This window comes from Drosophila busckii, chromosome 2R (genome assembly GCF_011750605.1).
Source record: "Drosophila busckii strain San Diego stock center, stock number 13000-0081.31 chromosome 2R, ASM1175060v1, whole genome shotgun sequence".
Taxonomy (NCBI): Eukaryota; Metazoa; Arthropoda; class Insecta; order Diptera; family Drosophilidae; genus Drosophila; species Drosophila busckii.
Genome location: NC_046605.1, coordinates 8,236,523 through 8,263,767, shown reverse-complemented (window position 1 = coordinate 8,263,767; position 27,245 = coordinate 8,236,523). Strand labels below are relative to the sequence as shown.

The following is a 27,245-nucleotide window of genomic DNA, read 5'->3' as shown; positions in this document are numbered from 1 at the left end:
CTTAGAATAAATAAATAAATAAATAAAAGCCAAGCGCTCACAGCAAACATTTATTTACTCGAATGTGTTTAAACTTTGAAGTTAACATGTTAGATTAAATGCTAAGCTTATAACTAAAGTAACTCAGCCAGAGCTATATACAAGTTAGTTAGTTTATATAAATTGTATAGGTAAGACAAGAGAACAGGCAAGTGCAGGGGCTCGTTGACTTGCTGTTCTCTTATCACAGCTTGAATTTATACGAAACGCTTAATTAAATATACATTTACATACTTATATATATTTGAAGTCTTAGCAACAGTTATAGAGATACATGCGTGAAACATTTTAAATGCTAAATAACTAAATGGAAATGGCACTTGCTCCTACCGAAAATTAAACTCGCAACTGCTTTAACAGTTCAGCATCCATTTCATTTACCCTAGCCATGCTCACAGTTCAGTTCAACTTTTAGAAAGTTTGTTTTATTTAGTTTAGAAAATCGTCGAGTAGCATCTTTGAGATACTTTCACCTGCTCCGCTGCCTCTGTCTGTCTGCTTAAACGCAGGTGGTTGTAACTCGCGTTAAACGTGTCATCTCGCCGCTACCCAAGTGCCGTTTAAAGAATAAGGATCTGAAAGTTGTGCGGAACTGCTTCGACATGAGTCCGTAGAGCACGAAGCCAACGGCGGCATTGATGAGCGCCAACAGATCCATCAAAAGCCCGAACGGCGTATAGCACTTGGCAAAGAAACATTTCTCCAGCACAGCCGATAGCAGGCCTATAAGTCCTTGTGGAAACTCTGTGACCAGGAAGAGTATAAGGACAGCCACCAGCAGCAAAGTGGTGCGATCATTGCGTCGATCACAGCGCGGTGGACTATAAAAGAGAGAGAAAGCGAACAAATTCAATTATAATAAGCATTAAAAATATATCACAGCTAAGAAATCTTTATTGTTGCCCCATTATAGTTGGGAAAAGCTTTTCAAAAGGTTTGCATAACTAAAGTTTATCTACTTTGCTGGTTTTATAAATAATCAGTAAGGATATCAAAATGTATTAAAAGAAATTTTAATATTAGTTACTTTAAACAAAGACAGTTAGTTAATTTATTTATTTTAACAACTACTAGTTTATTCAATTACTTACCGCTTTGAGCTGGGTCTATTCAAATCGAGCTGTATGGCATACTTTGTGGTATCATAATCCTTTAGCTTCATGCGACGTCGTGAGGCTTCGCAAAGGACATGCATGAGCACCACACTAATGACAGTTAAAATGATGCAAGGCAGCAGCTTAATGATGACGGAATGTATCCAAAAGTTGAAACTAGAAGAAATGCGATACGTATTGGAAATTAAAATGTTGTACGTGGGGGGGTCGTGGGCAGGACCTACCGAAACAGCATGGAGTCCTTATCGAAATACACATGATACATGGCCTCGTGCTCTCTGGTGGTGAACTCATGTGTCTCACGCACCTTGAACACAAAATAGGTGGGGAGACATAGGATGGGCGCTATGATGAAGGGAAATATGATCGCCTCATTGGAATGTGCAAGCAAAAAATTAGCGCAGCTGCCATTCGGATGTCTGTGGAGAAGAGATGGAAACAGTTTGCTATACCACAGAGACGAAAGAGAGAAGAGAGAAAAAACGTAGCCACATTGCCGCCATTGTTATGCAGGTGAATAAGCGAACAGTTAGCAAATTGACAAGACCAATCAGTTTTTTTTTTTTTTTTTGCCGGCAGCCCAGGGCAAACAAAAGTGGCAACTCACCTGATGGCCACATAACGCCAGACGGCCAGTGTGACGGTCAGCCCTATGGATATGGTATGCAGTGTCTGTGTGAAATGCATGTGTATGAGTAGAAAAACAGCCCAGCCGTAGCTTAAATCCTTTTCACCTAAAAAGGAAAAGTGCGCATTGAGAAGTTTTGTGGGCATTAAAGTGTTTTTTACGGCTTAAAGCTTACCCGGCTGCATGTATATGTATTGGTAGCTGGTGTAGGGTATATACTCGAGCATGACAAACATATCGGCCACCGCCAACCATTTCAGTATGTTGTTAATGGGCGCCTTGGCCATTTCCTTTCTGGTCAAAACCATTATGTTCAGTATGTTGGCTATGGTGCCAAATATGCAAATCTGCAGATTGAGGTTCACGTAAAAAAGCATTCGACACACAATGAAAACAACATGCAATAACAAAAACAAAAAACAACAACAACAACAAAAGTCGCTTCTCCCCTTTTCACACACATACGCACACACACACACACACACACACATACGCTGCTTATGTTTTATTCATAACTCAAGCAGCTGACCAGCTCACCCAAAACTCAACCAACTGATGAATATAAACTACTACTAACTTCCTTTTTTTTGCGTCTATTATTAGCATATGTGTATGTGTGTGTGTGTGCCAGTGTTGTCAATGCAGCGTTTCTTTCAGTTCTTTATTTGTTTATCAAGCCTTTTTCATATTTAATATTTGTCATACAACATTTTCAAAATTTGTTATTGATTTATATAATTTATATGTGCAAGCTCTGCCACATTATTGTCGTTAAGATCTGGATTTTATTTAAAAACTATGCCTGCAAAAATTAAATTTAAATTTTATTAATCTTAAATATTTCAATGCCTAGTCAAATTTCTATTATTGAGCATCTACTATTCAATTTGAATCAGAAAAAACAGCACTCTATAAAATTTTTTATATTAAAAAAAAAAGGGCAATAGCAACATTTATAAAAAATTGTAACAAAACTTTTCCCGGCCTAATAAATGAATAAAGCAAAAGTTGACTTTAGTTTGTTGCCTATGCAACGTATTAACAAATTTTGGGTTTTTGCTTTTGTAAACAATTTCGCTTGTATTTTTTATAGCTTTATTTTGGCTTACAACACTGTTATGCGTAGCAAAAATCATGTGCATGAATCTGCTTAAAAATTTAACGTATGTCAAATACTTCAAGTTCAAATTCTGCTATCGTAATTCTTGCTTAAAAATTTTTGCCTGCTTATAAGATTAACAAACAATGTTTATAAACCTTTGAACTCTTTTTATTAAACAACTTTTGGGCAAAAAATGTTGCTTTAATTTCTTTTGTGCAACTTTTACTTTCGCACTTTAATTAAACAAAATGCGGTCTGCCTTTTTTTGAAAACTTTTGTCGGAAATTCTATACACAAATGCTTCATTAGCTTGTTAATTCCTTAATGATAAAAGGTAGGCTTTATATTTATATAACTTTAATGCATAATTAAAATTTTTTTCCTATGTTGATGGCAAACTAAATGTGGCTTTTGTTTTTATAGCAAACATAATTCTATTAGGGTTTTAATCCGCCGCCAGGGCCATAAATAAATTTACGCATAGAAAAATGCAACCAAAATTTTCTAGTCACAAGCAGTTCAAAGGTGCCAGATTCATCAAAAGCCAGCACAACAAACCCTTTTGCATCGGCAACCTTTTGTGGCTTTTCAGGGACAACAGCTTGCCATTTATTATTATTTTTTGTTTTCACTGCTGCTGCTGCTTGTTATGGCAGTGAAAAATGTGCTGGGGACGCTGACAGGACAACATCAAGATAATTAGCACGCTGACCGTCGTTCGCTTGTCGCAGTCACAACAGTTCGTAATGAATCTTGGGTCAAGCTTTATGCTGGTATCTTATCGCTTTTCTCGGAACTTACCATTAGTGAGACATAGCCGTGGACGCCATTGTAGGCGCGCACCCACTTGTAGATATCGCCCTGACAATAGCCACTGCACTCGTCTGTCTGATTCATTCGCTTCTGTATCGCAATGCTCAACTTTATAAAGTCGTCGACATCGAAGTCAGTTAGCTCAAAGTCACGCAGCAGTGTTTCATTTAAAACTACATGCGGTGGCTTTTGCAGTTGCGACATGGTTAGGTCCTGCATCCTTCAATTACTTCTTATTACGTTGTTCGATTTGAAAAATAATTGGTGTTCAATGAGAGTTCACAAGCAGCAGCTGCAATTAGTTACGAAAGAAATTTATTTTATTATCAATCAAACTGCAACGGAAATTGCGAGCACTTTAAATAAATATATAAAATACTAAGATACATTAATGTATGTAATTTGTAAATATATTTAAAAATGTAAGTTTTCGTTAAATACATTAATATAATCTGTGCAGTTGAAACAAGTGGACAAATTAAAGTTGGGCCCAACCAACTTTTATATAAGCACTTTGATTAGAACATCGTTTGTATAGCGCGAATTGCTTAAAGTTGAACCTACATTTGAGTTAAAATACTTTATCACTTCGAGAACTCTTCTCTTTATTTCGACACGCTCTGTTTGAGATTGATTGATGTGTCGGATTAAAACTAAAAACTTCATTGTACATAGTTGATTATGAGAATCAAGCATTGCTTACAATATTAAATGCATAGAACCAATCTTCGTTGTTGGTCCACTCTTGATTATGTTTACGTTATTTGCGGATATCGTTGTTTATGTTTACGTTACTTTGGTCCACTCTTGAATACGTTTATGTGAAACCTAAACTAAGCTTGAGAAACTTGTAATTTATGATCAATGTATCTTTGCTTAATTATGTTTATATTTACAGTTTTATTAATATTTGTGTTTTTTACAAAAATGTCAAAGTGTATAAAAAGCTGAATGGTTACTTATAAATGTAAACACAATGTTTATAAAATCATTTGCAGCTTTAAATTTTAAAAGTTAATTGCAAATATTATATCTTATGCTCAGCATTAATATTATTATTATATTATTATATTAATAATATTAATATTCTTAAACAAAAAAAGTTTATGAAATTTATTATTCAACAATATTTTTGCAGCTGTAGATAGAATTTTCAAACAGCTTTTAATTGGCTTATAGCAGTTAATTAAATTAATGGCGCTTAGTTACAGCTTAGGCTACTAATCACTTAAACTAATTTATGAGCTAAATGAATGGCTCAGTCCTTTTAAAGCCAAATGACAAATAGCTGGCCAACTAAGCAACAAGCTGCCCAATTACTAAACCAAGCTGGTCACTAGGGACGTTATTAGAAAAGCTTAATAAACCAAAAACCCACACACAACACACACACACACATATATATATATGAAGCATAGCTGAGAATTTATTTCTTTGACATAGAACTGTGTGTGTGACTGCAGAATGAAAATTCATTTCAGTTGTTTTGGAAAAATAATCAAAGCAATATTTTGGGTTGCAGCTTGAGGGCTGCTTATTATTAAAATTGTGGAATTTTCTATATGAGAAGTTTCAAAAACAAATTGTGACTAAGAGTGAGTTGCCAAACGAGTCAGCAAACAGCAGCAAGTTGTATGCACTTGCTGTTGGCTATGCGATGCATTAGTTTTTTAATTAAAATGGGCTACTAGTATAAGTGTGCTTGATATTAACAGAGATTGACTGAGCTGCTGCTTAAGTCTCGAGAGGGCTTTAAGCCAGCTTATGCTTCATTGCCTTGAGTTCAATTTGCTGCCTGTGCGGCAGCTCAAGTGTCATATTTATAATACGCTACAGTACTGTATATAAATAGACGCACACACACACACACACACGCAAGAGATGGAGACACCTGTCGCTGTTTTTATCTGCGTCTAGCTGGGGCGTAGCAGTTAATTGGCTGGCGCGGTTGCGATACGTGGCTGGGGCAAAAACATTTCTATGACGATAAATCAGTCAAGTTGAGTTGACTGCGCTAAAGTTGGCAAATCAAAATCAACGTTCAGCCGCATGTCAACGAAGGTGTTACAAGCGGCTAATGGGCAGCAGCAGCCAAAATCCTGTTCAAATCTTTCGCAATGCCATAAACACAAATTCAAATTTGTTTGTGCAACATCGCGCGATTGCTAAACGCAGCAATTTCATGATTTATGGCATTAATAATGCGCACTTTATAAATGCATTAAAATATATCAATCAGCCAAAAAGACATAAAGTACAATTGTAGCAGCAGCAGCTGCCAGACATATAAAATACAAATGTTGCGTTCGGCGCGGCGTATGCGCAATATGAAAATTTAATGCAGCTCTCACTTTAAGCTTGGCAATCCAACTTGATTCATGTGCTGTTGTCTCCTTGGAGATGCGTACACACAAATTCCTAAACAACAAAACAATAATTTATTCAATTTTCATCTGACTGCTTATCAAAGAGCACAGCAAAGCGCAAAGTGCAAAGTTTTTGCGCTTTGGGGAAAATTCGTGCAAACAGGTGACGCGTAATATGAACAAACCACACACACACACACACACACACATAGACACAGCTGTCGTGTTAAACAAAATGGCGCAAAAGCCACTGACAAGCTTTAGATAAAGCTAAACGCCATACGGTGGCACTGTTGCCTGCTCAGCTTCTTCTTATACATTATATATATATATATATATATATATGTGTGTGTATTTTTTTTTTGCCAACATTTGCTCTTAATTAATGTGCCGTTTATGCTTACAGTTAAATGCGCGCATGTATAAGTACGTGCCTGTTTATTGCCGCATTTTCACGACTCGGAGATAAACATAATGATAACGCCAGCGAGCAGCAGCAGAAGAAGAAGCAGAGCCACTCTCCTATCTCTTGCTGTGTCACTCCCATTGCGTCAATTGACTTAACGAGCGCGGCCAACAGCGCTCAGACTGCCCATTAAAATGTAATAACAGCTACCAACCCAGGCGCTGCTTTTTCCTAAAACTTAATCGCACATTAAGCATACGCCGCTTAAACCAGCGCTCATCACACACGACTACTACTACTACTACTGCTGCAATTGCTCCCCAGGCGTACTTCATTCAATTTGCTAAACAATTTGCCACCTTAGGGCTCCAGGCTGCAGGCTAAATGCCTAAATGACTTGGCAAATTGCACACAAATCGCTTGCAGTCAAAATGCTATTTACATAAAATTTATTGCTCACATTAGTCAATGTCTTTGCTTTCTTCGCTGCCAGACGTGCCGCTGATGCTGATTGCAGCAATCTGCCAGCAATCTGTTTTATAAAATCGCATTCAATTTTATTAAAACACTTTGAAATGAAATTGAATGCATTTGCATTTTCCAAAGTTTGTTTTTAGTTAGTTAATTAATTTTAGCAGCATAAAATTAACCAAGCAACTTCTGACTGAAGCCAACATCAACAGCAAAGCTCTATATAAAAATAAACTTGTGTGCTAAAAAAATAGAAAAATAAAAACAGTCTGAAGGCATCAGTTGCATTATTAGACTATGGAAATAATTTTAAGCTTCAATTAGAAATAGATTATAATATATCTAAAAAAATATTTTTTTGATTTATTTGCATTGCACTTTGCAACTTTTGGGTCTATACATTAAAAATATACAAGAGTACTTTTTTTTTATTATTTATTATTAAGCAGCAGAATTTTGTGCAGTAAAGAAAAGAAAATTAAATATTAAATTTTTATTCAGCTATTTCGAATACATACAAATATACAAGACTATTTTTTTATAATTTATTATTAAGCAGAAGAATTTTGTGCAGTAAAGAAAATAAAATTAAATATTAAATTTCTTATTCAGCTATTTCAATATATACAAAAATAAAAATATATACAAATATATAATCTATTTATCTCTTTTGATGTACAATTTTTTGCTACGAATAAATTTATTGTATTAAAAAAATGCATTACATTTAACTTTGTTGCTTGAACTGACATTACCAGCCAAATTGTTTATACTACATAATATCCTTTCATATTTTATAACTCAAAAGTCCTAAGAGCTGCTGCTCTTTCTATTAAAGCAAAGCTTGGCTGTATATAAATTTTTTTTTTTTTGCTTATAAAAGTAAAGCCATTTAAATATTTTATGCTGCCCATTAGTCTAAAAGTTGCACAAGCTGCTCCAGTCAAATTCAAGCTACATAAACAAGACAGTGATTATATTGATATATTAGCTGCAAGTGAAAGGATCTGGGACTCCTACGATTTGGTTGCCATGCCCACAAAAATGCACAAGCAGCAATTTGGCCTCAGTTGACACTCAAATTGATTGACTTGTGTTGTACGGCAAATAGTTTTCAAAATTGTTTACTTTTTTTTTTTCTACTACTGGCAACTGACAGACTGTTGCACATTGATGTGCGTTAACACACACACACACACACACACACACACACATGTGCACTTAAACTGCAACTTGTTTGCTCAATTGTGACTTGATGTGGGCATATTTTCAATCAATGTGCGTGTTTTTTTTGATACCGTTTCGATTTGTAGTTCTTTTTGCCCGGTTTGTGTTTTTTTGCCTAAATACTTTTTGCCTAATGAGTGCGTTTGACTTAGTTTTCGCGTGCGTATACGCATTTTGGTATAAATAAACGAACTCTGACTGCAAATAGCGTTAGTTGAATTATTGACACAGTGCAGTGCAGTGGACCAAAACGCAAAACCAATACCAATCAATATGAAATTCGCTGTAAGTTGCAATTCGAAAAATTTTTAAGCAGCTTACAAATGTTTACAATTGAAAACATTTGGACAACAAATAAATAACAAAAGTAAATGCTGCTTATTTAATAAATCGTTAATTACCATTCAACAGAAACATTTCAATTGAATGCAATGATATAAAGATAAAAGCATATTTTGTTAATTTGTGCAAAACAATCTGCAATGTAATTATTTTATTAGACCCGGTACAATAAATGTACTAAAGGTCTTTTAAGTTAGTCGTGTGAGACCAGAGCTTTCATGAAATATATGTTAGGCTGACGAACTGAGTCTATATAGCCGTGTCTGTCTGTCTTAAATTGCAGTTACTACATATAAGAGCTATGGGTACCAAACTTTACATAAAGATCCGTATTTATATATATTTATCTAAAAATTTATAAGCAAGTTTATTTTAGAATTTATATATATATATATATATATATATATATATATGTCACTTGCATGCAGAAATGCTTCAAATATTTATTTTTTTATTTGTTTTTTGAGTAACTTAAAATTTGAATACAGAGAAGAAAAAATAACTAAATTGTTTATATAAATTGCGTTACTTAAAGCTTTAGCTAATGGTTCGATATGAGTTTGTTTTTTATTATTATATTAAATATATGTATATATGTGCTCACTATGTAAATAGCGCATCTCGTAATGTCGGCTGTGCCCCGACTTTGCGCATTCTATTTTTAGTAAGCCTTTGTACTCTTGAATTCTTTGGCGTTGCTTTTTGTTGGCTGCGAATTTATGTAATAAATAAATTGCTACAATAGTTAAATAATATATTTTAAGCGCATTTCAACTTGACTACAAACTGAAGCTCATTTGTCATGCAGACAAGACTTATGAATGTCAGAATTGAGTGCGCTTTTTTATATAGTCAAAAGATATGGCATTTGCCAATTTAAGAAATGAAAATTGTAAACTATTTTGAGCTAATGTTGACTGCAATTTGTTTCGTTCATTTTACATGTACATCCGGCTTTGCGTGCTGGCGCTGCTTAATGAAAAATTCCATGGAACCAAACAATGTTCAACCCAATGGACGGACTTTTAGTTAATTTTACTTATGACTGGCTTCGCCTGTATTCTGGCCGCACCCGTTGCTGATGAGCAACAAGCAGCCGAACCCGACGCGTCCGTTAAGGCCAAGCGCGGACTGACATTTGGCCTCGGCTACCATCATGCTCCACTAGTAACCCACTCGCATTACGTTGCCGCCCCAACTTACGTGCACCACGCGCCAATAATTTCTCATGCACCGCTCATCTCCCACGCGCCGCTTATTTCGCATCACTCGGCAGTCTCCTATCACCTGCCCACCTACCATTCCATTCATCATTTTTAAGCAGCACACGATGCCTCAACACAAGCAACAGCAATAGCAACAGCTGTTGGCATCAACAGTCAGCACGTGCAACCTACAAAAGTCATCAACAGCAGCAGCAGCAACAGCAACAGCAGCAGCAACATCGACAGCAACTTTTTAATATTCCTCAGAGTTTTTGCCCACTGAGCTTCTCTCCCGTAAATTTGTCAAAGTTACCCTCAACACAACATGTTTATCCATTTGCTTTTGTGAAAAGAATATATATGTATATATATATATATAAATTTATATATGCGCCACAAACTGTTTTACTTTTTTGCATTTCGAAACTCAAAATTGCTAACTTCTACTTTTGCTTTGGCATGCCGCAAGGCAACACTTGAGCACAATAACTGGCAAAGCTTGCCAAGAGAGCTTCCAAGCACATAATGATGCCAGTTTTAGTTCAGTTCTGTTCTGCGAAAAGTCGGGGCGACAGGGCTAAGCCACAGCAAACATTAAGTTAGCAATGTGATTACGCACATTATGTGCAGTCGCATTATTGTTATTACACACATTATTGTGTTGCAGCTATGGCAGTTTATTCATGCCACAGCTTGCAACATGCAACACATATAACTGCTATCTGCCACATATACATACAATGTAGGGAAAACTCTGATTAGATTTTCTTCATCGAGCATACAAAGTAACAGGCAAATGATTTAAAAGTGGCGCATAAATTTCTTTTCTATAAAATAAATTATATTTTTATTTTTTTTTGAACACTAAAAACAGCAAAATTGCATTCATTTTTATAAGTTTGTGCTATATAAGAAAATATACTCTGATTAGATTTTCATTAAAGCATAAAAACTAAAAAGTAGCAAGCATAAAAACACGCAAAAAGTTAATAAAAAATAATAATATTTTTACAATTTTATAATTAAATGTTTGAATATTCGTTTAAGTATAAAAACTGAAAGTTAATTCATTTAAAATTATTAAATATTGCAACAAAATTGCTTTTGTAAATATATATTATTTATTATAATTAACCTGCATATGCTAAAAATAAAATTCCATTTTTAACTTTTTGTTTATTTATTTTAATATTTATAATTTTCTTTATATCAATGCTTAAGTTTTATTACAATTTGATTCAATTTGTATTTTAATATTGTAGATATTGCAGGCCTAAGTGCGATTTAAATTTCGTAATTTAAGATTAATTAAATGAAAAGTTCATCAATGTGCTTAGCTTAGCAGCGCTATAAATTGTGTTTAATGGCAATTCGTTTATAGTCGAGACTTAAATGCATAGTAGAAACTTAACCGATTTGAGACAACATGAATTTAGCCAATTAACAGCTGCCACTAAAATGTCAGCTCAATGTCAGGGCGCTAAGGACCCATAGAGCAAATGGCGCGTGTATACAAGTCCTTGCTACGCACAATAAGCACACACACACAGGCACACACACAGTTACATGCATATGCTCTTATGCGGCATGTGGCATGCAGTCGCACGATAAGCGCAAACAGAGCTGTCAAGGGAGCCAGAGCAGGGCAGCGTCCACATTAAAATAAATCGATTCTGGTTTCAGTTTGTACAATATATATATATATATATATATATATATAGTATAGATTTTATATACTTAAAAGTTAGCGCTATGTCGTATGTGTCGGTTAAACTAAAAAGCACAATTAAAAAACTTAGTCCGAGAAGCTGTCGCTCCAATAGGTGGTGGTTAGTGGCGCCACCGACTTGAATAGATCGCGTCCTTGACTGGGATGTCCCTCGTGTCGTTTCATTTTCTGCTCGGCAGGATAGCGCACACAACTGGTGCTCTGATGCCGCTGCAATCGCTGCTGGGTGAGGAAGGTGCGCTGGCACCGCTTGCACTCATACATGACGCCATGCTCATCATGCCGCATGGCCATATGGCGCTTGAGCTCGACACGCAGCTTGAAGACCTGCGGACAGAGCTCGCAGCGAAAGTGGGCACGCTCCTGCGCATGCCGCTCCATGTGGGTGCGGTAGGCGCCCTGCACCTTGAACTTCTTCTGACAGATCTGGCACGAGTAGAGCTGCCGCGAGTCGTGCGTCTTGCGATGCATTATGTAGGATTGCTTGCGGGCAAAGGTGAGCTCACATTGATCGCACTCAAAGGGTCCGTGTGCTGGCAGCTGCAGCGAGCTCTTTTTCTTCTGAAACTCCTCGTCACTGTTGCTGCCCGCAGCACGCTTGGAGCCCTTCTTGCGGCCACGCTTACGGCCCGGCTTGCGTTTCTCGCTGGCATCAGAGTCGGACGAAACGGTATCCGGACTGGTGGAGACGGCCTCCTCGTCGGATACCTTGAACTCTTCATCGTTTAGCTCCTCATCCTCGTCGCTAGCCGAGTCGGAAACTGGCGCATCGATGACCACATAGCCACGCGGACGCCGCACCTTGTTCTTGCTGCGCGACAATCGCTTGCGTAGATCCCGCTCCGTGTCTTCCAGCTGCGTACGCAGCTGTATGGCAATTGTCAGGCTTGCCAGACAGGTGCTGCATATAAACTGTGGCATAAAGTCCTTCAATGCTATGGACACATTGGGGCAAATGCTCATCAGCAGATCCGCTGGTGTTATGGCCTTGTCCACTTTGTTAAACAGACTGACTAGCTGCTCCTTGTTGGTGCAGACGCGACACTGATTCTCATCAACGGGCTCCTCTTGCTTTTGGCCACCCGAACGTGCCACTGCCAAGGCCTGCTCTGCATCGTCGCCAACGATGAGCTCACCTTCGTCATCACCATCACCAGCCTCCTCCTCAGGCTCTTCTATGATATCGTCTTCACCCTCTGCCACTTTCTTTGCTTCAGCATCTTTTGCAGTTGCTTCATCTTCTGGCTCAGCGCTTTGCTCCGCCGCGCCTACTGCGGCCTCCTCTACCGGCTTGTCAACAGTTGCTGCCGGCTGCTCCTTGTCTCCTATTGCTTTATCCGCTGCTTCGTAGCTCTCCTCATCATTCTCATTCTCATCCTCATCCTCTAGATATTCAGCCTCGCCCATTTCATCATCCTCTGTAGGTGTAGCCGTATTACCCTAAAATTAGTTTTTGTACTTGCTTTAATTATCTAACACCCACGCACACACTTTAGCACGCGCTACGCACCTCTTCCATATAAACATCAGCAGCGCCTGTTGTTGTTGTTGCTGCTGTTGCTGCTGCTTCTTCTTCGGCAAGCCGCCCAGCGGTGTTGCTTGATGACGCCGCCTCCAGCTCAGTTATGGCCACTTGCTTAGTTGCCACATTTTCGCCACTTCCTGCCTCACCATTTGTGGCAGCTGCAGGCGTTATTTCAGTTTCCATTTTCTTGTTTTTGTTTCGCGTTTTTTTGGCGGCTCAATTTTAATGCCGGGCCCTAGAATTTTTTCTCGTTGCTTGTTACTGCACAGCACTCTAGCTTTTTTTTCACTTTTCCCACTATTACTTTTGTGTTCTCTTTGTTATTGCACGTATTTGAAAACAGCAAATTGCTTTTATATGTGTTTTTTAATTATTTTTAGCGTTTAACAAGCAAATTTTATTAATTTTTACACAACAAACGCCATATTGAATGAGTACACACACAGCGCACAGCTGTTGGCAAGAATCGATACCTTTGATATGTTCTTTGCACAGTATTTTAACAGCGCTGTTAAACTTAACATATGCAATGTTGTGTGTTTGCGCGCCAAATGTAAACAGTTTGAAATGCAAGTATTGGGAGTTTTACAGAAAGCGCTAAAAGTATTTAAAAACATACAAATAAAATAGTTTAATAGCCTTAATATATAAAACGGTTTAAATTCAAGTATATTTTAAGCAGGAAGAAACGTATGCCTCTTGTATATGCTAAACGGATATGTAAAGTAATATTGTCAATTGGGGCTGAAGTTTATACAAAATAACGTGGTAAATTAACAATACAATATAATGCACTTAGTGCGCCCTCATAAGCTGTCAACAATAGCGCTAAAATGTATTTATTTACGTAGCAGCCAAAAACATGTTTTCATTAAAATCAAAATCCATGACATGACATTTACGCAGCCGTCGCCGCAAAACGAAAACAGTCGACAACAAAGGACCCTCAATACAATGTTAAGTGCAGGAAAACCAAAAATAATATTCAACACCCAGTCAGGCAGGCATTCATTTCAATTATGTAAAATATACGTCTCCACCGCAGTGCGAGTAAGAAAAATTGGCGGCCACATCAGCATTCAGCTGCCATTCGTAAGCAATTTGCGTTAACAGCTGCCTTAGCCTCAAACACCAAACCCCAACCCAACCACACTTGTCCCACTTGGCTTATTTGCAAAATATACATCCCAGTGATTTACGTCAACAATTATGGCGACATAGCGTAGAGCCCACTTGACATTAGCGAGAACATTTCCATAGTCAGAACCAAAGTCAAGGGTACGAGACGACGAGAAGACAAAGAGAGGCACCTTATCGCTTTATGGCAATGACAACTGCGCCATCGATTGCGAATTCCACTGCGACCGGGACCAGGCCAGCAACAAGATAAATATAACGTTGCGCTTACTATGGCAGTGATAAAAAAGCGCGACCATGTCAACTGACATGAGCATTCCCCGAGCGTCACAACATGATTAATTATGCATGAGCTTCTGCATGACACGCGAAACCCACCCACCCACTTATCCACTTCCACAACATCTAACCCGTACCCCCACGCGCAGTATCACTTCCTAGAACGAGGCAACAACGAAGCATCCTCAAGACAAACAATGCCATATGCTGCTATCCGAAGGCTTACGTATCAACTCATACTGACGCAATGTTCTACTCTGCTTCATATTTCCTAATCTGGTAGGCCACCGCACAAGGTGTTCGGAACAAGGACGAAAGCCGAGCAGCTTCTATAGAAAACCAATTAGAGTTAAAGTTTTCGCTTTAAGCTGAAACACAACAAACGCAAATTCCGCGTAAATAAACAAAGCTGCTTTGTTTTCTAACACCGTCATGGCAACATAAGCTTAGTTGAAAATGTATTCACACTAATCAATCAATCACAAATACGAAGCACGAGGAATGTAATAATCATCTACATGACCATGCAACTTGAATTAGAGAATTTACACACTTGACTAGTTAATAATGTAAGGCAAAAAAAAAAAGACATCAACAAATTTCTTCTTTTGAAAATAAAAAACTTCAGTTTTTAAATGATAAAATCTTAAAAAAAAAAGCTCGTTAACATTTTGTATTACATAAAGTTATGCAACACTTTGGGCAACTGCCCATAATAAGGTTATGCAACACTTAGGGCAGCTGCATGATAATCGGCTGCACTCAATAGTCACGCATATTATCGTTATCGTTTATATTATCGCGGCGAAGTTTTTGACTGCTGTTAATATTTGTTATTGTTTATTAAAAAAGTTACACACAAGTGTTTTATTACTGCTTAATAAATAAATATAATGTTAATTCGCGTCGTTGCAGTCAAAATAGCCTAGAGCTGTTGCCCTTGGCTGGGTGCGCGTGCGTGCGTGTGTGTGTGTGTGTTAGTGCATTACAATTTTACAAGATAATAATTTTGCACACTGTAGTTTCTGAGTGTGTTTTGTATTTTATTATTAATTATGCATTAATATAATGATGTGCGTCGGCGCAGTCATTATTAATTTAAGCTAGACGACCCCTAGCTCATGTGCACGTGCGTGTGTATAAGTGCCGATAAATTGCAGTTGTATGTGTGCTGATCTTTACATGTGCTTATTCCTTTCGTTTTTTTTTTTTGTGTGTTTTATGCTAATAAATTATCTAAGCGTGCGCTACACACCGTCGCTCTCGCTGCCTCTATCTTTCTCGCTCTCTCGGTAAGTCACAGTAATAATGCAAATGTTACATATTTTATTCTTTACGCACTTGTTGCTGGGCAGGGGCTATTCTGGCAATCAGCAATTTGTCAGGCTTAAGTGCAGTATGTGCTCAGCTTTTGTCTGTTTACATTTAAACTACAAGCTTAGCTTTTGTCAGTCTTTAGCATTAGGTAAACTGCTCAAACTAAGAACGTTGTTTAATTTTTATTTTAGCCATTTTCTATGCATATATAATATAGACAACTGTTCTTTTTATTTATATTTTTAGGTAACACCTGCTAAACTAACCGACACGTCTACGCGGATGATAATGCTTGTCTATCAAAGAAACAAACACATCTGTTCGCATACATGTATATATAATTCAATCACTCAAATCAGATGTCAAATAGCTACCGCATTTGTACAGAAGCCGCACGCAATTGTATCCGAGAGATACTTTAAATGCAGGCGACAAGGACTGAGAATGTTGTGTATGGTGCATGACTAGAATTTTATGTACTAAGTACGCAATCAGATAATGCAATCGCTATTTTGCCATTCTGATGACAATTTTACGAGATTATAATTTACAAATGTCATAAAAAAAAAACAGACACTCACACACAGAAATAAGCCACAATAAACATTTTAAATGCCCTTTATGCATGTTTTTATTTTTTTTCATGGCATATGAATTTTCGATACTTTTATGTTTACGCCAAATTAAGCCCATAACACGCCTGTCGAGTATCAAGCGCATGGTTTGGCATATTTTACATAAAAGCACTTTAGTAGCTAAATCCAAGTGGATTATGATTTAATTTTTAGTTAATTATAGCGCATTAGAGCCACAATAAACGGGCTAGAGATTTACCACAACGCATGGGCGTAGCCAGGATGTAATTTAGTGAGGTGTTGGCCCTGCACAGTATTTATTAAAATTTCTCAGAATTTGTACTTAAATGTTCATCATCAGACTAACAAAGGCAAATTTGCAAAAATATTTACATTTATTTTTTGGTTGTTTGTGAAGGATTAACAAATAAAGTAGTACATTTTCTTTGTAGCATTTAAAACTTAAATTTAATTTTTTTTTAGCTATTTCGTAAGTAATTGAATTGAATTTGCATGCAGCATTATTCAGTTTCATCTCTGGTACCTAAAATCAACTTTTAATAATTTTTTTTAAAAATTTGCCAAGCAAGCCCATTGTAATGATGTGCGTCATAAATACTTTTTAAATTATTAATTTATGCTAGCAAAAAAGTAAATGGGATTTTTGTTTTTAAAATTATGAATGTCAAAGCCGCTGCAAACTATTTGCTATAAATTTACAGATTATTTACTTAAATTTTCAGCAGCTTGCTGCCGCCCCTGCCTAACTACGCCCATGCATGTGTCAATATTAGCGCATTAATAAGCATAAGCAAAAATTCTGTTGTTAGCTGTTATAGTTATAGCCAAGGCAACATACAATTGCAGCTAAGCAACAGCAAGAGCTGCTGCTCAAAGGCAGAACAATAATAAATTCAATTTGCCTGTGCTGAGCTTGAAGTGGCGGCTAAAATAAACTTGGCTAACAGTTAAACTATGTGAAAAGTTGAGCTAGAGCTTTAATTGCCAGTTTGGGTTAATCAAAATGCCAACAAATATTTGTTGTGCCTTGAGATAAAAGCAAAACTACAAACAAAATTATGAAAAGCAAATTTAAGGAGCTGCGTATGAATTTACTTTGAGCAGTGTCAATGTTAGGGATCTAGGACGAGTCAGGTACGACAGATTTATGATTGCAGCCACGAGTGTGTGTGGCTTATGTCGTTGACTCCTTTTCGGTGTGTGGTAACAATTACTCATCTAAGGGCACGTGGCAGACATAATAAAAATAATATGCTCAAAAGCTCAAAGAGCTGTCTGCTCTGTGTGTTTGTAAATGGCAATGACACGAGAAATGAAAGGCAAAGAAATGTCATATTAATTAAATGTTCACACATGCAGCAGAACAAACGTGAAAGAGAACGCCGAATTAATTAAGCAAATCATTAATGCTGAGTTGAGAGTGGATGCCGCGCTAACTGCTTGAAATACTAAAATGCAGAACAGCGCCAAACATTAAAGTCTAATTAATCATTAATGCGTATTATCCTTTTGTTCATACGCAGCGTGGTACGCTTGTTTACCAAGCAATATATTATAAACAAAAAAGGCGCTTTGGGGCCCATTGTTTATGGTTTTTTACAGCACCCTCAACGCAATATATTAAGCAACATACATAGCTACTTTTTTTTTTATGCAGCAAATAACTGTCTATCATTATTAATAAAAAAGCGTACTGCACAATGGTTAATAAACATTGCGATAAGCAGCTTTATTTTACAGCTTGTGGTGTCTCATTAGCGCACTTGATTAGCCATTCATAAAGCTGCCACATGCCTCACACACATGTCGCCTTCACACTTGGGCGGACCATAAAACCAACGACGACAGGACAGACAACAACTGACAATGCAAATTGTCAGCTGCGAAGCATCTTGCCGTCGAATTTGTCTCAATCAATTAGGAGTGCTGTCAAATTTTCAGCTATGTGTGTGCGTGTGTGTGTGTGTGTGGCACGTGTCTGCATTAGCATTACGCGCATTATATTTCTACACAATATCCTCTTCAATGGCAGACATAAAGAGCCCAAGAGCGCACAACTCCAATCAAACAATCAACGCACACAACTAAGTCTTCACACACATATGTGTGTGTGTGTGTAAGTGCTTGTGTATGCAGGGCTTAGCTCAGCGCTGCGTTTGCATGTCTTATAAGTTAATTTTACGAGCCCACACACACACGCACACACACACACACATGTGCGTACTTATGCCCACGAGAATTGAAAGCTCAGATTTCGCAGCTGCCATCACTCTCGAGAGTTACAACCAGCAGCTTGCATAGTTGAGCGGAATATGTGCTATGCACTTGGAATAGAAATTTGAAATATTTTATTAAAAGCAAGCAGAAGTGCTACAAGCAGCTTACGTCGCATATAAACAAATAATTTGAAATAATTGGCATGATTGAAAATCGTTGCTTAAGCTACTTAGACTGACTTAAATAATATCAATTTATTATAAATTAATTTAATTGAGAAAAACTATAAAAATATATATAAATAAATAGTGCAACGCTTTTGTAGCTTTGTTTAAATAAAATTAATCTGTTAGAAATATTTAAAAATTAACAAAATAATCATGCATATATTTTCAATTATTTTAGTTAACTATTTTCAAATATTTTTGAATTATTTGCTAGCATAAGTTATTAAAAATGTTTCAATTATTTTTCAAAACTAATTTAATTTATTAATAATGCAATTTGCGATTTAAAAGCTGTATAAATTCAATAAAATATTTTGTCTATATTTTTTTTATTAAATTTTTATTTCACTTTAAACTGCCACTTGTGTGCAGCTCTATATAAAATACATATTCTGTAGGCTATAAAAAAACAACCTTAACACAGGAAACCCATCTATGATGAACTAAGCTTAACGGAAACACTCTCAAGACCTAGCAATGAAATGTGGATTCTCATTCTCCATTTATGCCCATTAAGCCTCCCCCAACCCAAACCAAATGGCTGGCTGGGTGGTCTCAAAATGCTTCCTGAGCCTAACGCCTGTTAGCTCCAATATATTTAAATTCACATGCGAAATTAAATGTTAAATGTTTTTATTTAAAGTCGCTTTGCATATAAATTTCAGTAGCAGTTTTTTGTTTTTTTCATAGATTAACGTCACTGCGCCCAACGATATTTATTGCTTGTTATAACACTTAAAATCCAAAAATTGTTAATAACTGTTAGCTCTGCTTGCGGATTCTTTAAAGTCTAACGAATTGCGTTGCGTTTTTGTTTCGCACAACATTAAGAATCATAACGATAATATTATAAATTATTAAGGGAAAATACGTGCTACATTCTAGCCGAAGGTTTTTACTTTCTTTCGACTCTGGACGAGGCGACAAATGTATGCAACCGGTTTTTGGTTGTTTAAAGCAAATTGGCAAACAATAGCCCAAAACAAAAGGCGACAAAAGCACAATATCTAACCGATATCGCTGCTCTTTGATCTAGCGACGCGGGCGCCGGACATCAAATACCAGAATACTTAGTTCACAATACCAGAATAATCAAAATACAGTCAGTCAGCTAGCCAGTCCCAGTTGGGGAAAAGCCCAAAAAAGCAAAACAACAACAAACAAATCGTACAATGAACTGCGACGCACACACACAAAAGCAAAAATGCCATAATAACAAAGTTCTAATGCAAATTAAGCAAATCCCTAAGCATTAGCACAATATATTTATATGTGACTAATTTATAATTTAATATTACAAAAAAGCGGTCATTTCTATTTTTATTAAAATGTATAACGCACTAGTTAGTTTAGCAGCAGCCGCAGCAGCATCCGTGTATTAGTTAATACACTTGTCCGGCCGCATTGTTTGTTTGTGTTTACTTTCTATGCTAGCGGAATTTCCAGGCGTGACCTCGAGCTTTGGCGAAACTTGTTTGCTCTGCTCTGCTCGGCTAACCAAAAACCTGTGGGCTAAAAGCAGCTTTTTGAAACATATATTTAAAACAAAAAAGGTTTTTAAAAAGTATTTCCTTAATTAAAAGTTCAAAATGCAAAAAGTGCAGACAATGTTTGACGGCCTTTCTATAAGTTTGTTTTGCTAGATTTGACTAACACTGAAGTTAAAAATAAATACTAAAATGTAAAATATAAATATTAAATAAATAATATTATTTAAACTTCAATAAGGCAAATCATATGAATATGTTAAAGAAAATTATTTTTCCTAGTTTTTTAGCAGCATCATTTTTTTTTATTTATTTTATTTATTTTCATTGTAGCCTAGAATTAATTTCTATGGTACAATTGGTATAGCCAGAGCAACAAGGACGTTCAGGCTGTCATTTTTTATTTTTTTTTTATTATATTTGAATAAATATTTTAAAATTTAAATTTTTTTCAAAATATTAATACCTTTTTTTTTATATAAATAAAAAATAATAGTAGGCATTAAATCTTGAAAATTTAACTATTTTATTTAAAATAAATAATAAATAATGATTAACTGTTTTATTTAAATAATAATAGGAATTAAATCTATTAGTATTTTTTAATTTAAAAAAAAAAGTTATTAATTTTTTAATAGCTATTATTCAAATGTTCGCCTTTTAATATTTCTATTAATAACAAATACAAGCCCAGACCAAATACAAGCCCAGACCTGATAGAGGCTTGTCCAATTCTAATATCCCCAACATACATATACAACATTTTTATACAAATATACACATATAACTATATTTAATTGATTTAAATAATTTATTTATCGTTAATTGTGCATTGTCAACATTAAATAGGCGAAATAAATAATTTTATATGAGCAGCAGGTTATTTTCATTAATATGTTTGCATACCAAAATAGAATATTTCTAATTTATAGGTACAACTTTGAAAGTTGAATTTTAATAATGAACAAGATTTTACGGATAAACCGAATATAAATAATTTTGCTAGTTTCAAAATTAAATGCAATTTGTTTGCTACACTTCTACCAAAAGTTAGGGTATTGCCAAATTCGTTGGCTTTGCAACTTAATATTAGGAGTACAGTTAATTTTTGTTTGGCTGCTACGCCAAATGTTAATGCCTGTTTATATGTGTGTGTGTGTGTGTTGAGTTTGGTGTTTTTAGGTATTTACGATTTTTGCATAAATTTGTGCGGGACGCCAGAGCTTCAGAAATTAAACGATACAAAACCAGAAATCAATTTTAAGCAAACAGCTGTGTCTTGTGTTCTTGTTGTTGAAAATGCAGAGAGAATGTCTAATTGTAAGAGAGTGAGTGAGAGCGCTAATATGATTGCTGCTTTCATTCATATAGAGTAGACGTACCCAGAATATTTTATTCTTAGACGGGTTTCATCTTTGTTTAGCAAATTTTTGGTATAAATAGCAGCAGCTGCTACTTGGCTAATTAGACTTTGCACAAACTTCAGCAAAAGCACAACAAACCTAAAAAAAAATCAAAACATTACAAAATGTCGGCATATTTGGCACTCGCTTTGGTATTCGCCACCGTTTGTTTGATCCTCTGCCAAGCAGCTCCTGCGCCCGGCGAGTATCTGCTGGATGCCCAGACGGCTATAAACAAAATTATTGGTAAGCAAAGGCGCCAGACAAATGAACTAAACGCGTAATGAAACCTTTTTTTATTTACAGCTGCCTACAATCGCATACCAGGGCGCTCAATTGTGTATCCCTGGGAGGTGGCAACTGTTATTGACCCCAACACATTTGTGGTCAACTACCACTAAGCCCCCGAAGTTGTTGTGTTTATAGTAATTAGTTTTTAAAATGAAAGAAAAATAAAAAAAAAATTTAAAAAAAAATAAGCGCATTTAATTTAAATCAACAACAGCTCAGCTTAGAAATCAATAGATTTATATTATTAAGCCAACTTAATAGGATTAAATGCAGCTAGTCATGCATTCATGCGTTTGTTTATGTCTAAGCAATATAAATTGATTCAATATGCATATTTTACATAGAAATTTACTTTGGCATTGAATGCGCTTGTCTGCAAGCTAAGCGACAATAATTGAATGCAAATTCAGCTGCATAATTTAGACAATGAGAAGCCTCAAAATTTTAGTGATTAATTATAATTTGTCCTTGGCTTTGCTTTTGTGTGCTTACATATTAAATATGCTTAATAAAATGCCTATTTTGTAAGTTAGCTAGTAGCTTTAATTTAAGTTTTATATGCTGAGCTTAATATTAAAATATTTTGTTTAAATTTTACTTATATTATTATTATTATCATTGTAATTTTTATTCTGCTGCTTTTGCTAATTTTGTAAGCCGCAGTAAATTACTTAATATAAAAATTTAAAAAAATATTTAGACGGCTATAAATTAAAGCAAAGAGGCAGCTGCCAATCTCTTAATAAAATTTATATAGAAAATTTGCTGCAGACAAAATAAGCTAAGCTGAATTTTCTTAACATTTAGCTCGAAATCCAGGAAAAAATAAAAACAATGGATTAAATGTGCAATTTGTTAAAGTGCTTAAGGCAATTTGCATGCCTGAATAAGTTCGCACAAACAAAAGGAACATAGAAAATAATAATGAAATGCTTTAGAAATTTGCTCTTAGCACGTTCCAAGGAAAAACATTTGTTGTTTAAAATCAGCTCATTAGCTTTAAGAAATTTACGCATACCCATAAAAAATTGGGCAGCTAAGCAATCATGCAGTAAATTCATACAAATTTGCTGAGCCGACAAAAAAATTGCTGTGCGTATAGTTTTCAAGGCTCAAACGAGCGTAAAATTATGAGTAACGCTGACAAGTTGTAGATCAAACTGAGTGAAGTCAAATGAAATAAAGTTGTGCGCAAAAGTTTGTGGGGGTGACTGCTGCATTTATGTAAAGTCCACTTGACCATGCACAGCGAGTTGGCTGCATGAAGTTTATTATTATAAATTATTTGAAACTAACAGATTAGAATTTGAATTGACAGCTGCGTGCTGAAAGTTTGTGAGGCTTTTCCGCTTTCCAATTGTTTACGCAGCTCTTCGGGGCGTAAGCGAACAGCAGCGACTGTGTGTGTGTGTGTGTGTGTGTGCCCTTAGTCCTTGGTCCTTGGCATATTGCACTCGATAGCGTTGACACTATTGCCAACGATACGCTCGCTCGCTTCTCATCAATGTGAAAGCCACTATAGTTCTTACTTAGACGCGCCCCCCCTCCCCCCTGCTGCTTGTCCATATGCATATTTATGACACTCGCGTAATAAAAAGATTTAGGTCCCCCAGCCTCAAGTATTGAACTTGTCGCTCAGTCAAGTGAAACAAATTGCATGACAGCGTCTTCGCCACGGGGCATAAATGACGCCAACACGTGCTGCATGTGGTATGAGACGCATAGCAAATACATTTTATGACCACACACACACACACACACAGCACACCTAGAGCGCTCAAAAGCTCAAACAGCAGAATAAATGTTGTTTAAGTAACCCAAACAACAACAAAACGCAGCAGCCGAGCTTTGACTTTGTGGCATAGTTAAATTCTTACATGCCAACCTTATTAAAAGCAGATTTTTATATAAATCCAGCACAGCAGTGAAGCAGTGCTGGCATCTAGTGATGGTATGTGCCAAAGAACTAGCCAAATGGATTTTGCGTTAGCAGCAGCAGCAACAAAATTCTACAGAAATTTTATAAATTAAAGCAAACTATTTGCTTTGTGTCACACGTAGACAAAATTTGTACGAGTTCCATTGTACTTTATCTTCAATTGTAAGCTTAAGTTTGTTTTCTTATGCTGAAAATACCTAAAAATAATAGTAGACTGCATATAAACAAGTTTAAAAAAAATTAATACTAAAATTTAAAAATTTATTTAAACTGTGTTCTTTGGTATTTGTTTGTAAGCTGCAGTTTGTAATTTTTTTATTTTCTTACAATAGTAGAGAGAAATATAAACAAATTGTTTAATTTATTATTTAATTAATCAATCAAATGGTAACAAATTTGTGATGTTGGGCTTGTGCTTTTATTAGTTTTCTTTAAAATGCGTTTATTTGTAAAGTTTGTTGTGCACTCAATTCAAATTGCAATGAAATAATTTCTACTATTTAAACATATTCATTTTCGCGCTAAGCTCAAATTGCTGCTTCGATCAAAGTTAACAATTCCATATAACTGCAATTTTAATTAAAATTCTTGTTGGTTCAAATATCACGCCCACATCACTAGCGTTAGCAACAAAAAATTAACTCGCAACAACTGTTGAAGAGCTGATAAACAATTGCGCACACTCACACACACACAGACACACACACACACAACTAGAGAGTACGTAAGAGTGTTTGCAATTAAAAGCGACCGAAATTGTTACATAAACCAAAACAGTAAATGAGCGTCATATAGTTGAAGACACAATTACACGAGCGCTCTAGCATTAGCATCCGGCTAGAGTGTACTATGGGAAATATGCGCAATTTTTGGAGCATAAATAAATACAACAATTGGTACGCATTAAATGTATTAAGATAATATTTATTGCTTAATCAGAAATCTCAATACAAAGCTGCTAAGCTGTTCAACGTTTTTTTTCATCAAAAATTATTTTAACATTTTATATTATGTTAAATAAATGTGCTAAAAATTAAAAAAAAAATCAGAAATCTTAATACGAAGCTGCTAAGCTGTGCAACGTTTTTTTTTGTCTAATATCATCGAAAATAATTTGTATATTATATTAAGTTAAAATAATGTGCTAAAAATTAAATAAAAATTGTTTTATTTATCTAAAGCAGCGCTGCAGCTTACGCTTTATTTTGACCTCATTTAGTGCACATATTTCCCATAGTATATATATATATACCATGTGTATAGCTGTTACACTATAGGATGCTAAATAATTAATTTGGGCACGCGCCAGAGCTAAGACTACTTAGTTATTTTATGTGTGCGAATGGGCAAATAGTTTCTTTAATTTTTTGTGTTGCCCATTTTCGGGTTTTTTTTTTTACTGCTCTCCCAAGCTCAAACAACTGTAGCTTGTTGACAAACTCCTACGACACAAAAAAGAAATAATTCAAACACTAAATAAACAAAAAACAAAAAGCAATATATAAATATATGGCAAGAGGCATGTGTCAAACGCATAAAAATTGGTTTGTTAACTGAAAATATTTGCATTGCAAATCGACATATCGACAAATCGTTATATTATATTTAGGTCTGGGGCTTACCTAGTGTGTTTCGTTATCTTTTATTCACAATCTCCAGCTCACTACGCGTTCTACGGGTTGATAGCTTTAATTATGCAAATTGTTGGCGCCAGCAAAAAGTGCTAAAAAAAAAAGAAATAAAACAGGCAAACAAAGCAAAACAAATTAAGCATGAGAAATTGTTATGTCTGTTAGGCATTTATCAATTAAGTAAACAGCGCGCAACAAATTGAAACGCATTTAACGATGCTGTTGTCAATTTCATTTGACTTAATGCGGCATTAATAAGTTAAATGTAAATGTAAACACGCTCTAAGCTTAAATTGTCAACTGGCGAACTATGCTAATAATTTAATGTGTGCATACCAAAGGTCAATTGCACACACACGCACACATGCGCAACTTTTTAAGCTGTAAACTTTTCAACAAAGCTGCCAAAAGTTGTTGATATCTTAATAATCGCAGCAAATCGCTTTAAAAAAGTTTTTGGTCTGCAAAGTTTTGTATCGAGTGCCCCAAAAAATATGCTATGCAAATAAAGTTGCTGAAAGCGAAACCTGCAAATAAACGAAATATTTTTTTTGTGTATTTTGCAAACTTCGCTAGTTCGCTTGTTAATGAAATTGTGTAACAAAATCACCAAATATTTGTTTTTTTTTTCAGCTTATTGTCAATAAGTTATGCAACGCTTCATACTTGCACAACAAGTGTGCATAACAAGAATTTACACTTATATTTTATCAAAAGCTTCAACTGTCGATTTAAGTTGCAGCTGTGCATGCGTCAATTGCGCCTCGAGGCTTTCGCATATTTGCTTCAACAAGAGCAGAACCTAAGCACATACCTGAACATGTGTGTGTGTGTGTGTGTTGGCATAAAAAATGGATGCACAACGAGCTAGAGTGGGGAGGTCGTCTGTAAACGGTACATTAAATTTCATTTCATTTACGGCTTTTGCAGCCGGCAGAGCAAACAAGCGCTTTGCTTTCCTTTGCTACAAAGTATCTATTGGCAAAGGCTTTGCCTTTCCGGTCTAACAGTAGAAAATAAAAGGCAAATGCGTAAAGTTGGCTGCAGCCGAAAAACGAGACTCGGTACGTAGCAAGTTAAACAACAAACATGAAAATTTTAAAGTTCTTAGAAAATTTTTAGGCAAATTTAAACTTTTAAATCCACGTGTTAAAAGAGAAGTTATAAAATTAAATTGAATTAAATTTAAAAAATATATAAGTATTTTTAACAGTAAAAAATAAAAAATATAATTCAATTACATTTAAATAAAGTAAATAAAACAGTAATTGCTTAATAAAAAGAAGAAAAAAATGATATTGAGAGTTTAGCCATAAGTAATTAATCAAAAATAACTCTTTGCATGTATTATAAAATAAAAATAAAATATAAGTTAAATAAAAAAATGTTCAGCTTGAGTGGCAATAGAAGCAAAAATTTTGGTTGACAGAAAAATTATAATTAAAATATAAAAAAAAAATATACAAAAAAGTAAATAAAATGAATTTCACGCTTAAGTGAAAAATTTGGGTAGCAGCTTTACAAATTTAAAGTTTGAGCAACAAGTTGACAATTTTCTGCAGACATTTTCTTAATAACTTCTGCTTGCTTTGGGCAGTAAGATAAAAAAATCGTAAAATAAACTTAAACGCATTTAACTAACTTAAAGAAGCCGCTGTGCATTTTTATATGCTGGGTCTATAAAATTCACGCGCACACACACACACACACACACACATCAGATTGATAAGCTAGCATAAATACTTTAAGTCTG

At 35.5% G+C, this 27,245-nt stretch overlaps 4 protein-coding genes across 5 annotated transcripts; 2 read left to right on the top strand and 2 right to left on the bottom strand.

The window, feature by feature from the left end:
• LOC108596716 (sex peptide receptor) lies at positions 1-25,567 on the bottom strand. 2 transcript variants are annotated; one of them, XM_017982749.1, is made up of 7 exons: positions 25,484-25,567; positions 3,686-3,989; positions 1,958-2,129; positions 1,762-1,888; positions 1,379-1,600; positions 1,131-1,310; positions 1-860 (listed from the first exon to the last, which is right to left on the bottom strand). In XM_017982749.1, the coding sequence occupies exons 2-7, from the start codon at positions 3,914-3,916 to the stop codon at positions 539-541; spliced, it is 1,254 nt and encodes a 417-aa protein (XP_017838238.1). In that variant the 5' UTR covers positions 3,917-3,989; positions 25,484-25,567; the 3' UTR covers positions 1-538. The 2 variants fall into 2 exon arrangements, with proteins under 2 accessions (XP_017838238.1, XP_017838239.1); XM_017982750.1 differs by having other exon boundaries at positions 3-860; positions 1,379-1,573.
• Positions 8,394-10,061, top strand: LOC108596717. Its single transcript, XM_017982751.1, has 2 exons — positions 8,394-8,452; positions 9,539-10,061. Exons 1-2 carry the CDS (start codon positions 8,441-8,443, stop codon positions 9,827-9,829), a joined length of 303 nt encoding a protein of 100 aa, XP_017838240.1. The 5' UTR covers positions 8,394-8,440; the 3' UTR covers positions 9,830-10,061.
• On the bottom strand, positions 11,466-13,382 carry LOC108596714 (transcription factor Ouib). Its single transcript, XM_017982747.2, has 2 exons — positions 12,954-13,382; positions 11,466-12,883 (listed from the first exon to the last, which is right to left on the bottom strand). Exons 1-2 carry the CDS (start codon positions 13,149-13,151, stop codon positions 11,510-11,512), a joined length of 1,572 nt encoding a protein of 523 aa, XP_017838236.1. The 5' UTR covers positions 13,152-13,382; the 3' UTR covers positions 11,466-11,509.
• On the top strand, positions 21,688-22,067 carry LOC108596719. The gene is made up of 2 exons (XM_017982752.2): positions 21,688-21,877; positions 21,938-22,067. Exons 1-2 carry the CDS (start codon positions 21,757-21,759, stop codon positions 22,030-22,032), a joined length of 216 nt encoding a protein of 71 aa, XP_017838241.1. The 5' UTR covers positions 21,688-21,756; the 3' UTR covers positions 22,033-22,067.
• Positions 25,568-27,245: the final 1,678 nt, after the last annotated feature.